The following is a 13,913-nucleotide window of genomic DNA, read 5'->3' as shown; positions in this document are numbered from 1 at the left end:
TCTTGGGCATAGCAGCATTTCTGCAATTTCCTCTCCATAGATCTGCTTTCTGAAGTCCTTCTGTGAATATAGTCTCCAGCTTGACAGCCCTTCCCCATCTCCACTTTATAGCAACTTGTGCTGCCCTGCGCATTTCACCAGCCATGATCAATGCCAATGGGAAGTTCCAAAGGCCACTGCCCTTGTCTGAAAGTAACTATCTGCAGCCAAGCCAACACATGACCGTAGGAAGACTGCAGCTGGGCCACTGCTCTTGAGTTTTTTTGAACAAGTCTAGAAAAACACATATAATGTGTAAATTGCAGCAACAGCTAGAATAAATAAGTACAACAACAGGCATGTAAGTAAGATGATGATCTCTTTAAATAGTGCTGGTAATGGGTTCTTCAAGTGTAAAAGGCATATTCAGGTGTAGGAGGTTAAGAGAGAGAGTAAGCTGGAGCGTTGAGCTCTAAAATAGTAGTGCTGCTGTTAAGTCAGCATTGCACACTAATTTGCATCATGATCTGCCCACTCTGTATATTTCTAGCAGACATTAGGCATGCATTTATTAATCGATTTTAAAAATATGGTATCTGGCATGTTCTTTGACAGAAGTACACAATGGATGCCATTTTGACGCCTTAAACAATGTTGTGGTGTTCAAAGAATCAATGCTATTGAGCACAGTGTTGGTGCAATTAATGTGTGAGAACACAAGTCTTCTGCCCATGAAACTGCTGTCATAATTCAAGATGCCTGATCAATGCTGTTCCTTGAGGACTGGGTTTTTCTGTTGGTGTTGAACACCATGTTAGGAATCTAATCTCTTTTATGTGGGGATGGGTTTGGGTAAAGTTATTGTTCACATTCTTCCAATATATAATTTCCCCTTGCAAACCAAGAGGTTCTGTTGTGGTTTCAATGGGAAAAAAAAGTATAATCAAAAACCTGAAATTCCTTGGAATTTCCTGAGTTCATACTTTTATGTACACAGTGCAATCAAGTGAGTGAAGGATAGCTACCTGTCTGTTGCTGTTCTTCCACGAGAACTGAATCCTCCTTTTAAAAAGAGACTGCTCCATCAGTGTTTCTTGTCTGAAATGCTTGATCTAGACCAGGTAAGAAACTAAATTCTACCTTAGTCTCCTCATCAGAGAAATTAAAATTGTACTCCTGTGTGATGAAGTAGGAATTCAATAGAAACAAGTGAGAGAAAGGAAAAATTTCAAACAATACTATTTTGTAAATTGTTCACAGAATCTAGGTAGTGCCATCAAATTCAGCATTCATTGCCAATTACTATTTAATATGAGAAAGGCTTTCTTTTTCTTGTGACCACCTCAGTCTTACTAAGTCACTTTCGAGGACGTGTATAATGCTGGTATATGCTGGTAAATGATATAGCTGTTTGATCTGTCCCAAACATTAGAAAAATGTATTGTGCAATTCAGCGCCTAGTCCATTTATTCTACTCTTTAAATAATTGTTCCATCAAATGACAACTTGTTTTATAAACTAAAATACTCTCAGCCATTTTATAGAAGTGTTAGCGAACAAAATTTGCCTCAAAACCACATTAAGGAATTATTAGCACAGCCCACAGAGGCAATGTAAGATACAAAGAAAACAACAACTTTGATTTATGTCGTGTTTTTCATAACCACTTGAGTTCTCAAAGTGCTTTACAGCCAGTTAAGTACTTTTGAAATGTAATCACTGCTGTAATGCAGGAAATGCAGCAGTCAATTTATGTACAGCAAGCTCCCTGGAACAACAATGTGATAATGATCAGGTAATCTACTTTTATTGACAGTGAAAGGGAATAAACGTGAACCAAACAGGGAGAAACCACTTGACTAAATGCAAAACACAGTGCATGAAACAAATACAGATAATGCTGGAGAAACTCAGCAACATCTGCGGACACAGAAACACAGAGTTAACATTTTAAGAGCGGTATGACTCTTCTTCAGTTCTGACCAGATTCTGTTTCTCTCTACACAAATGCTGAGTTTCTCCAGTGTTCTTTGTGCGTGAAGGGAGAAATTTCTTGCTTGCTTCTTCAAAGTAGTTATGTGGAATCTTGATGTAGCAAACAGAGCTCAGCTTAATGTCTCATTCAAAAGACATCATCTCCAGCACTCCCTCACTGGAGTGTCAGCTTTGATTTTTGTGTGAAAGTTTGGCAGTGAGATTTGAACCTCCAACTTTCTGACTCAAGAGGTAAAATTGCAGCTAACTGGGCTACGGCTGATATTGTATTGACCACACACTGAGGACTCCTTCATCAGATTGGCATTAAATAGGAGCACTGTGTTGGCATGTTCAAATAAATTTCTATTGCTATTGAGGCCATACCTTCTTCAGTTCTTGAACAATGTCCTTCAGTTTGTCTTTTGTCTCCTCACTGATCTCAATCTGTGACTGAATCACCCACTTTCCACCACAGAATCGAACTGGCACAGAGAAGATGATGCCTGATGGAATGTCAAAATCACCTGGAGCACAGGATCAGAAGATGCTGCATCTCATTAAATATTTCAGTGCCTGCCTTTGTAACAATTGATTGTGATGGAGTCATAGAAGTTTTCAGAACCCTGGGGAAGGGGTGGAGGTTAATTTCCTCTCATGGTGTGCTGTTTCACATATCTGTACTGAACATTTCACATCCTCAGGAAATTTTGGAAGTTTTCAGCAAACAAAACACTTTTTAAAAGTCTATTTGCTCTTGTAATGTAAGAAACAGGTGACCCAGTTTGTGTACAGTGAGTCCCACAACCAGCATTGTGAAAACGATCAGATAAACTGTTTCAGTGATATTGATGGAGGAATAAATATTGATCAGAAAACCAGGAAGAATAGGAGTTACTGTTTAAAATTAAGGGGATGCTCATTTAAATGGGAAGAGTTCTTTTTTTCTCAAAGGGTCAGTTGGTTCCTTAAAACAAAGTGGAAGCAAATTCCTTGAATATTTATAAGCCGGAGGTAGATAGATCATTGATAAGCATGACGGTGAAATGTTATGGGGAGTAGGTGGGAATGTGGAGTTATTAGATCAGCCAGGATCTTAGTGAATAGCAAAGTGAAGCTGGATTCTGATTGGCTAGCAGCTTTTGGTAGGCAGGACTTCCATTCCCGAGGGCTTAGAATCTTAGCATCCCTACAGCGTTGATGCAGGCCATTTGGCCCATTGAGGCCACACCGACCCTCTGAACAGTATTCCACCCAGCCCCATCCCCATATTCTATCCCTGTATCTCTGCATTTCCCATGTTTAATCCACCTAATCTGCACATTCCTGAACACTCTGGGAAATTGAGCATGGCCAATCCACCTAACTTGCACATCTTTGGACTGTGGGAGGAAACTGGAGCACCCAGAGGAAACCCACGCAGTAACGGGGAGAACATACAAATTCCACACAAAAAGTTGTCCCAACATGGAATCAAACCCAGGTCTCTGTTGCTGTGAGGTAGCAGTGCTAAACACTGAGCCACGTGCCTTCCCCTCTTGCTTTGCGGTAAGGTGGGATTCTAGCTACACCCATGGATGGACTCATCACTGGCTGGTATGGCTTATGGTTCAGCAAGTCTTTCTGACCAGAGACATTAATAGTCTCTTACCAGCTCTCCTGTTGGCAGGCAAGACCCCCACTTCCCAAACAACGTTCTGCCACCTGATGTCTATGTGAGATAGATCATTTCACTGGTTGAACTGCCAATTATCACTGACTGATTCAATTAAATGGCTTAAGAATGTTTGATTGTAAAACGTTGTGAACCTGGGGATGTAGTCCTTGGATCTAATCCCTGATCTGGGCTGTGTTTTCTGATATGTTTAAGGGAACAACATCAATCACATCCCTCCTGAATTAGATAGCAGAGAGATCAACCGAGTGTTCTCCAGCAACTCTTGCTAGGAAGTCTAGAACTTAAGAGTGAGGCCAGGACTATGTTGGCTAAAATGTGATGCTTTTGTTGCAGTTGTAACGAACTTTAGTTAGGCCACAATTCGAATATTGTATACTGTACAGTTCCAGCTACCACATGATCAGAAGGATGTGGAGGCTTTAGGGAGGGTACAGAGAAGGTCTACCAGGATGTTGGAGCAGATTATTGCAGATGCTGGAGTATGTCTTGAAAACAACAAATGATCACAGCAGGTCAGGCAGCATCAATGGACAGACAGCAATCTAATGTTGCAAGTCCAGATGTTTCTGCCTGGTTGCAGGGCATTAGTTATGAGATGAGATTGGACAACTTGGTTTATTTTCACTTGAACATCACAGGCTGAAGGGACAACCTGATAGAAGTTTACAAAATTATGAGAGGCATGGATAGAATGGATAGTCAGAGTCTTTTTCCCAGGGTAGAAATGTGGAAATGAACCGGGAACATTTGTTTAAGGTAAATGGGGGAAGGTTTGAAGGAAATGTGACAGGCAAGTTTTTATGGAGGAGGTGGTAGAACCAAATATAATAGTAATATTTATGAGGCATTTTGACAGATGACTGTGGACCATGTAGAGCAAAAGGTTTTTTGTTGACAGAGGCAACATGTGTCAGCACAGGCTTAGTGGGCTGAAGGGCCTGATCCTGTGTTATATTGTTCTTTGTGCTTTCTACATGAAGCAATAAAATCAGTAATTCCTTACAGAACTGTACCTTGCCTTACATGAGTCAGTTGGTGAAGAGAGAAGGTAACAGAAGAAAGAAAAGATGTTTCTCAACAGGTTGGCCCACCTTGACTGACAACTCCAAGAGATATAAACTCCCCTGGTGGTGAGTCATGATACCACCAATTCAAGACTTTATGTATCGCAACGGCAGTGGAGAGGCCCAGACTGTGTTTCAATGCTGCTTGAATTTTTGGTCGATGCTCATGCAATTCTTCCACAAATTCCTCTTCGATCCAATTTCTGAAACAAGAGTTTGAGGCAAACACGCTCAATGACAGGTAATAATGAGTGCAAACCCAAGCTGCTTCATGACAATTATTTTCAATGAATGGTGCTGAATGAGTAACTCAGGTACAGCAACTTACAATTATGCAGCAAAACATTTCTGATGGGAAAGGCACAACAGACAGCATACATTGGGAATGGGAGGCGAGGACATCAAATTAAAAGACTATATGAAATAAGAGCAGATGTAGCCATTCAGTCCAATGAGCCTGTTACATAATTCACTGAGATCATGGCTGATCTGATGATCCTCAACTTAACTTCCCTGCCTTTTCCCCATAACCCTCAATTCCCTTGTTCATTTAGAATCTGTCAGTCTCAGGCTCAAACATACTTAATGATCCAACCCTCTGCAGTAAAGAATTCCAGAGGTTCACTGCCCCTGAGAGAAGACATTCCTCCTCATCTCTGGATGAAATGAGTGACTTTTTATTCTGAGATTATGCCCTTTGGTTTTAGACTCACCCACAATGAGAAACAACCATTTCTCATGTACCCTGTTAAGTCCCATAGATGCTTGCATTTCTTAATACAGTTGCCTCCCATTCTTCTATTTTCCAATGAGTACATACCAAACTTAATCAACCCCTCCACAGAAGACAGTCCTGCATACCTGGTATCAGTCTAATGAATCTTCTCTGGACTGCCTCTAATGCCAATATATCTTTCCCTAGTTCAGGGGTATCCCAAAGGGAATAGTCTGTGCAAAATGCTAGCAAGGGAGGGAAGGATAATGTATGTCTGGTAGTGACATCCCACTGAGGGTGGCAGAACTAGCAGCTTATAATCTAATACAAAAACTGCTCAAAGTATTCAAGCTGTGGTCTGACTACAATATTGCCTTGTTTGGTTGTAGTTTACTTTTTAATATCCATTTCCTTTGAAATAAAGGCCAGCATTCAATTTGCCCTCCCTATTACTCACTCAGCTTGGATGCTAACTTTACTTAGACTGAGGAAAAGCTTTTCACTGTATTTTGCTGTTTTCTTGCTGTGAAATACACATGACAATAAAATAATTCATTCATTCAGACCCTAACTACATGGTGTAAACTAAACTCTCCTCACCTTCCTCTTATCTCAATTTGTTTCCCAATTATTTTAGATCTGCATCCACTGGATATCGACCCACCTGCTAGTTTTAATAATTTTGATAAATCTCTTCACAAATTTGAACCTTTATCTTTCTCTGGTCTAAGGAGATCAATATTATTTGCCTTGGACTCTCCAATTAAAGCCCTCGTTCTAAACCAGTGGTCAAAAAATTGAAGGGGCTTTTGCTGGTGAAAAGAAAAGATGGCTTTGGAGGTGATTCTGATGTTAGGAACATGATTACTGAAGATCCTCGTTGGTAATGAAGTGGAAGAATCTGGAATGACCATAGCAATGTTCTTTCTCATTGAAATGATGGCATTAATTGACACCAGAAGACTAAAAGAATAGCGATATTGGTATCAGAAGCCCTCACCACTCTAACAACTGGACTAAAACTGCTCATGACATTTCACATAATCAAACGTGCCAAACCGACTAGCTCACAAATGAAGAGAAAAACTGTTAACAATCAAGACACTTGGTCTAAAAATCACCTGGCTTTTATATTGAAAAAATATAAACCAATATACTGATTTTAGTTTAGAAGCCCGTGTAAATAGCTCAGTGAATCACTAATCATCACAGAGGTCTTTAAAGGGCCAGAACTTTCTGGTCCCTTGTCAATGGCTTTGCAGGTGGTGGAGGGGGAAGCCTATAAAATTCTCCAGAAGCCTCAAACCACCCACCCATCCACCCTTGAACAGTCTGCAATTTTACGTGCAGAAGAAGAGGAATAGGATGGCCTACCTACCCTCACCTCAACCTAAGCTCTTAAGGCAGCCTTGGCATTAAGACTTTTTTGCCATTGAAGGGTAGAAACCTTATCTCTGGTTACAAGTGGCCAATTGACCTTCCTGCTGTTCATGCTGGAGCTCAATTTTTCGCTGAGGGACAATGCGGAAGAATCACAATGCTCCATACAATCTAGTTCATATTGCTGCATTACAAAATCTTTTGTACATCATTTCTTTTTATATCCTATCAATTTTTCCCATAGGTTAAACAATTGTCTATCACTCCACTACAGTCACTATTGGCCCAAATAGGCATCTCTTTATGGGATGAAATCCAGCTCATGTGTCTCAGTTTAATGTGCGCAACTCCAAATCTGAGCAATTCATATATTATACAAATGCATAAATGATAGCTGACAGGCAAAAGGTTCTTCTGATCTATCCAGTCTGACTCACAGAATTACAATTCCTGTGTGTCACCATATGTGCATCCGCCTCTCGTAAAATATAAAGATTTCAATTATCAATGCTACTCATTACGTTCATTACCAATTATCTTGAAATAATTTAATAAACCAAATGGTCATGCAGAATATATTACTGAACATTACAATTGTGCTTTTGTTTTAGTACTAACAGACACCAATTTATAACTCTACACACTCACTCATTCAAAGATCTGCACACTGCATGCTTTATAGTAAAGTGTACAAAATAATGGATTCTAACCAAAAGTGCAACATTTAAAATTAGGGAGTAGATTGGCAAATAAAGACACAACAGGGGAAAAAAAAATATTTTTAGAGTTTCTTTTTAAAGGAGTGAGGTTGGTGGGAACTGAGAGGGCAGGTCAGTAATGGTGAAATGAGGGGGGTCATCGGTAGTGAAGTGAAAAACAGCAAAAAGTATGAGTGGAAAGAGGCAGGATTTGAAAATTACACTGAAAGTTTAAGTCAACTCCCTGGGGAGTTAGATGTAGAGTAGTCCCTATCTTCATCCTCTCCTTGTCAGCTCTACTGCACAATGTTGCACAAGCATAGCAGACCACTGATATTCAGGACACACAGCAAGGTACACAATCTGCAGACTGCCTTGGCACCTGAGTAGCATTCTCAGCAACCCAATGACTTGCTCAAGGACCACTACTGTACTCATTTGGCTTCTGTTGCTCATCACATGTCAGCTTTCTCAAAAGTATCCACAGTCACATCCTTAAGAGGATAGCTTTTTGTCTGAAAGGCGTAATTTGCTGACACATCTTTTCAGGTGCAAAGTTTTATGGGAGACATGATTGATGCAGAATGAAAGCATTATGGCAGCTTCTGAGATATCTTGCTCAGACATCTATAAACAATGTACGTCCCAGTGGTTACATACCAGCTGAACACTGCAGAGCAAGAATCTCTTCCAACTGATGAATACTCCAATCTCAAGATACCTTTCCTGTCACATGTGGAGGTTGTGACTCCTTGGTCCCACGGGATTCCAGATAGAAAATCCGAGACCCTGCTGATTCCAATAAAAGCAAAATACTGCAGATGCTGGAGATCTGAAGTAAAAGAACTGTGCAAGAAACTTGACATGTTTGCCAGCATTTGTGGAGCATGAAACAGAGTTAATAGCTCTAGTCCAATATGACTCTTCATAAGAATTGATTCTGAGTGGCCTCATCAGTAGCGAAGTGGTCCTAAGTGCCGACAAACATGGAATCGGTCACCTGGGAGGGGCACTTCTGTCCAGTGGATTGTGAAATTCTACAGATATCTGCACATTGACAGTCACTGGCAATGTAAGCCCACTTGGAATACATCTTGCACCAAGAGTGTACAGAGATCAGCACTGACATGCAGCAAAGTCTGAGTCTCCTGTCACTCAGTCCCATTCAGAATGATGATCCCCAATCAGCAAACACTGTATGGGGATATTGCCTCCTTTGAGACAAAGCTGCTTATTGTGCCCTCTGTCATGCAGAAGACAGGAAGCTGAGGAGAAGGCAGCTGCTGCTCTCACTGGTGCCGTTGCTGTCAGTTTTGGTGTTGTTAGTGCTGCTCCTCTTATTCCGCGTGGGCATTCCAAGCTGCAGAACCTGATACCATTCTCTTGAGAAGGATAACTGCAGGAAAGTGCAGATCAACTTCAAAGTCGAATGGGCATCTTGTCATCTCTCAACGTAAATGCAAATGTGGTTACAAAACACTCAACTGTTATTTTTCCCGCTGTGCCTAGCCAGTGCCTTTCGCATGCAGCCTTTTTGCGGGTCAGGAAGTGTGAAAAATACATGCACCTCAGTCAAGCTCAGTGTCACCACTTTGAGGAACACAGGAAAACTATAGTTAAAAATCACACAACACCAGATTATAGTCCGGCAGGTTTATTTGGATAAACCTGTTGGACTATAATCTGGTGTTATGTGACTTTTAACTTTGTCCACCCCAGTCCAAAATCAGCCCCTCCAAATCAGGAAAACCATACACCCTCCTACACATGACTTGCGTGCACTCATGCAGGATTTAAAAGTCCAAACAGAATTCATCCACTTGGAAAATTTGTAACACTGGTAGAAGCCTGCTGAAGATTTGGGACCATTGTACAACATATGTGCAACATCTTCAAATGTCATTGTTAGATGTTGTACTGTAATGTAGGTGTCTTTTTTAATGCAGTGAATCATTACAGGTCTCCAGGAAGGAAATCTGCAAAAATAAGTTAACTATTAAATTGACTGGCATTTTATAAGTGTTGACACTCATTACACTGATCTTTCCAATGGAGGAAGTGCCATGATACTTTCAAAGATGTAGGAACAGTCTCTTAGTAAACTCTCCTTGATACATTGGGTGCTATAACTTAAATGCAGACAGCTCTAACTTAAATGCTGTGATACAAAAAAATCCTCTGCTTTTGAAAATGATTGACAAGCAGTCTGCTTTGAAATGGAGCAGATGATAACTAAAAAAAACTATATTTAAGATAATTCTCATTGTAACTGTATGACCCCTGAGCATTGTACATAATGGATATTGGGTGAATGTATAAAATGTATACAGGAGACAGAGAAAAGACATGGGCAATCTGAGGGGACATGTGGTGACGAGGCGTTCTGGGTGGCATGGTGAATGTGAGGGGAACTGAAAGGCCTATGGAGGTGGCCTAGGGATCTGAAGGTGTAGGAAGTGGACATGGCTTGGCATGGTGGGTGGAATGACAGGTGAGATTCAGGGGGCAATGAAACACTATTGAAAACTGGGCTAATGTGAATTGAGGTGAGTCCGCTAGTCAGACAGCCTCTATATGTATACTCCATCAAATTCATAAGCTGTACTATGAACCCGAACCCTGCGTATGGAAACAGAGGTCTTGAGGCAAAGTCACATTTGGGTCAGGTGTGCTGTGTGGAAGATGCTACGTGAAAATCCAGACCTAAGATTCCAAGGTATCATACGCAGGCAAAGCAAAAATTAAGGAACTACAGCTCAGGTTATTTCCATAGCAGTTTGGCACTGTAAGGCACAATACAGCAAGGAAAATCAAGGGCCACAAAGCAAATTAAACTGAAGTTGCAGACTTGGGGACACGTAATGCCAGAATTAAAGAGACAAAGGGGCAGATCAGAAACCTAAACACCACCAGTTTAATGGAAAAAGAAATTTAGAAGACTTTATGAAAGCCACAGAAAAGATGGGAGATATGTCATTGAAACTGCATTAAAGACTAGTTAAACCATAGGGACTAGAAAGCATCCAGCCATGAAAGAAATGGAAATTATTACTGGAACTGCAGACAACGGGAATGACGCAGGAGAACATTATTAAACCAAGCTGGACTCATCTCTAAAAACCTCAAACGGTGGGAATATTTTAGTGAAATGAAGATTAAAGTGGACATCATTTACTAAAGCTGCAAGCAGTGGGAAGCGTGCAGTTAAGCCAATAAAGTAACAGGAATCATTTATTAAGGTTGTGAATTGCAGCGTTCATCCAGTGAACTTTCTATTTTGGCCATGAAAGATAGGAATATTCCATTTTGGATGCAAAATGCAGGCAAACACTGCAGTACAACAACTCAGCTTTTACTGCAAAACAAAAGCTTTCTAAGCTAGGAAAATAAACAGTCACGTTAGGAAAACATGGCATCAGAAATAATATTGCCGGTAAGATTTTATTACCGTGCTGGCCAAATAAAATGCATCTTAAAGAAAGCACTTCTTAAAGTACAGAATAACTTCCAAATTAAATACTAAATCAGAAGGCAAGCAAGTAAAAATGCTTCTATTTACAATGAAGAGAGCAGCTGATAACTCACCAAGGTGCAAAAAAAAAACAAGTTATTCACAAAGATATCTTGAAATTGTCTTTGACAGTTACTTTAAGATCAAAACTAATAAAATTTTGAATGAAGAATATTCAGAGTCCAGCCTCCAGAATTTCATTAATAATTTCTGCAAAGTCGTGCAGAAATATGACTGTAGTGATTTGAATAAATAGAGACAGAACTGATGGAATTACTGTTGATTCTTTGTCAGATTTATTCTAAACAAAAGAAAATTTAACCTAGAGAAAGCCATTCAGAGGGCGGGTGGAGAATAAAACTATCCTGCCACAACTATGGCCAACAGGGACACTTTGCTAGAGAATGGAGGGCCCCACGATCAGGGAACAAAGTAAAATACTGCAGCCACTGCAACAGAGCAGGACACATAGAAGCAGTGTGCTGGGAAAAGCCTGGGCCACCCCCATACACCACCCAGAACACCGCGAAACTGCAGGAATCCCGAGGTCAGCAGAGCTGACAACCAGCTGCCCCCATTCATGAGGGTAAGGGAGAGGGGAGAATTTACGTGCCCGCAGTAATAGGAGTGAGGAAATGTGAAATGCTAGTAGACACAGGAACAGCTGTATCCATCACAAACTTACCCTTACCCCACACAAATAAAATGATTCACTGAACTGGGGTAGGAGGGATAAAACACCAGCTTACCTACGCGAAACTACCCTCATAGAAATAAACAACATACATGTATATATCCCCATGAAATTCTATGTAAGCCAAAATAATGAGGGCACCATAATTGGCAATGATCTCATGAGAGAATATAATATTCTAATCAATTGTGCATAAGGAAAATTGATTTGGCCCAGACAGGATGGTCAAAAGACCAAGATTGGGAAACTTACAAGTCATCCTGAAACTATTAAAGTGGCTACAGTCACCAGTAGGGACTGGAACCTCAAAAAGGGGGGATTTGGAGCCATCTGCACCTCTGTCCCCAGAACATGAGCAGAAACAAAGTTAGATACAGGTCTAGTTAACATGGACCCGATAAGGGTTCCTGGACCGGAGCATAAGTCCCACCGGCAATACCCAATAAAACCTGAAGCAGAAAAGCAGTTGTGGAGATAGTCCTTGCACTATCTCCACAGGGAAACAGGGAATCCTGAAAGCAACCACAAGTACGACTAATTCCCCAACGTGGTCAGTAATAAAGTCTGATGTGAGATACAGGCTCACCATTGACTATACAGGAGTAAATAAGGTCACCCCCAAATTGCACCCCATTGTAGCAGACCCCTCCACCATTTTAAATGCCTTGGCCCGCGAACACAAGATTTGTTACTGTTTTGGATATAGCCAACGGTTTCTGGTCTATTCCGTTACACCCTGAGTCCCAGAATAAATTCGCTTTTATAGTAGGGGACAGGCAGTATACGTGGATGTGCCTGCCACAAGGATTCCACAACAGCCCCAGTATTTTTCACATGGTGATGAGCGATATTCTGAAGAGAGTAGATTTACCAGAGGGTAGCACTGCCCTCCAATATGTGGATGATATCCTAATTGCCTCAGAGTCCGAGTCTGGACACCAGGAAGCTTTATATCTAGTATTACAGGAATTGGCAACCGCAGGGTTAAAACTCAGCCCCACAAAGGCACAAATTGACAAAACACAAGTCTTATACCTGGGACACCTCATATCCCAGGGACTCAAAGAAATGCTCAACGTCCGCAAGAAGGCAATCCAACAGATGCCACGACCTGCCACAGTATTCAACTACAATCGGAGCTTTATACCCAAGTTCACAAAATTGGCTGAACTGATCCAGAGATTAAGTAAAGGAGGCAAGCCCGCCTTGGAACCTGTAACCTGCGGGCCAGAACAGGAGGAGGCATACAGTCAGCTTAAAACCTGACTCATATTGGTCCCTGGGCTAGGGCTGCCAGATCTCCGCAAGGATTTTCAATAATGAGGGAGGGTTTTACTCCACAGTGGTCACCCAAGACCACAGTAGTAGAACAAAGCCTGCAGGGTACTACTCAACTTCAGAAGGGCCATTAGTCACCAGGTTGCCCAGGTGAATAGCAGCCTTAGACTGTGTTGCTTGGGCCATTAGAGTGAGCGAGCCCACAGTAATCCTACTTGCTAAACACAGGGAAACTGAGCACCTCCTCCAATATGAGAAGGGCAAAGTGGGAGGCAGTTCGTTTACCCCCAAGTCAATCCATGGTAATAATTAGGGATATGGGAGAAAACCCAGCTGAGGTAACTGAACAATTGTAGGGATATAGATGGGGATGAGGATGGGGGCGAGTAAAAGATATCTCCCCTAGACACAGCTGAGGAGAACCTCTTTGAGGACGGGTCACGAAAATATGCAGCAGGGTTGCCCCGAACAGGATGGTCTGTGGTAAATGATAAGTTAGAAACAATTATGTCCAGGAGGATTGATGAAAGTCAGGTAGCAGAAATGGTAGCCCTCACCAAAGCACTGGAACTAGCAAAAGGAAACACCATGAATATACATGCGGACAGTCAGTATGCCTTCAGGGTAGTCCAGGACTACATGGTGGCATGGAGTAGAAGAGAGTTCATCACAGTGGGGGATCCCCTATTAGACACCAATTAAGAATTCAAGCACTATTGCATGCCAGTGAACAGTCAAAAGATGTTGCAGTAATAAAAATACAAGCCCATCAAAAGGAGCCAGCTAAAGAGAGTCCAAGTCGGCTAAAATTCAAAGGAAACCAGGCAGCAGACCGAGCAGCTCAGAAAGCCTGGGAACAAGAAGCCATTGACGAGGCTGCAATAGCCACTACTGAATTAGCGAAAGATGCTATCAAAATTCAGCAGCTACAGGGGGACACCC

The 13,913-nt window shown here is 41.5% G+C and overlaps 1 protein-coding gene across 1 annotated transcript in view; it reads right to left on the bottom strand.

Annotated features, from left to right (window-relative positions):
* mdh1b (malate dehydrogenase 1B, NAD (soluble)) overlaps nucleotides 1–13,913 on the bottom strand; it is a 53,037-nt gene that overhangs the window by 13,526 nt on the left and 25,598 nt on the right. The window contains exons 7-8 of the mRNA XM_060828163.1: nucleotides 4,723–4,898; nucleotides 2,341–2,480 (exon numbers count right to left, since the gene is read on the bottom strand). Of these exons, the coding sequence (XP_060684146.1) occupies nucleotides 2,341–2,480; nucleotides 4,723–4,898 (316 nt within the window). The remainder of the gene's footprint in view (nucleotides 1–2,340; nucleotides 2,481–4,722; nucleotides 4,899–13,913) is intronic.

The sequence above is a fragment of the Hemiscyllium ocellatum genome, chromosome 7 (assembly GCF_020745735.1).
Source record: "Hemiscyllium ocellatum isolate sHemOce1 chromosome 7, sHemOce1.pat.X.cur, whole genome shotgun sequence".
In the NCBI taxonomy this organism is placed as follows: Eukaryota; Metazoa; Chordata; class Chondrichthyes; order Orectolobiformes; family Hemiscylliidae; genus Hemiscyllium; species Hemiscyllium ocellatum.
Note: the sequence above shows the minus strand (reverse complement) of the source record. Positions and strands in the feature narration are given on the sequence as shown.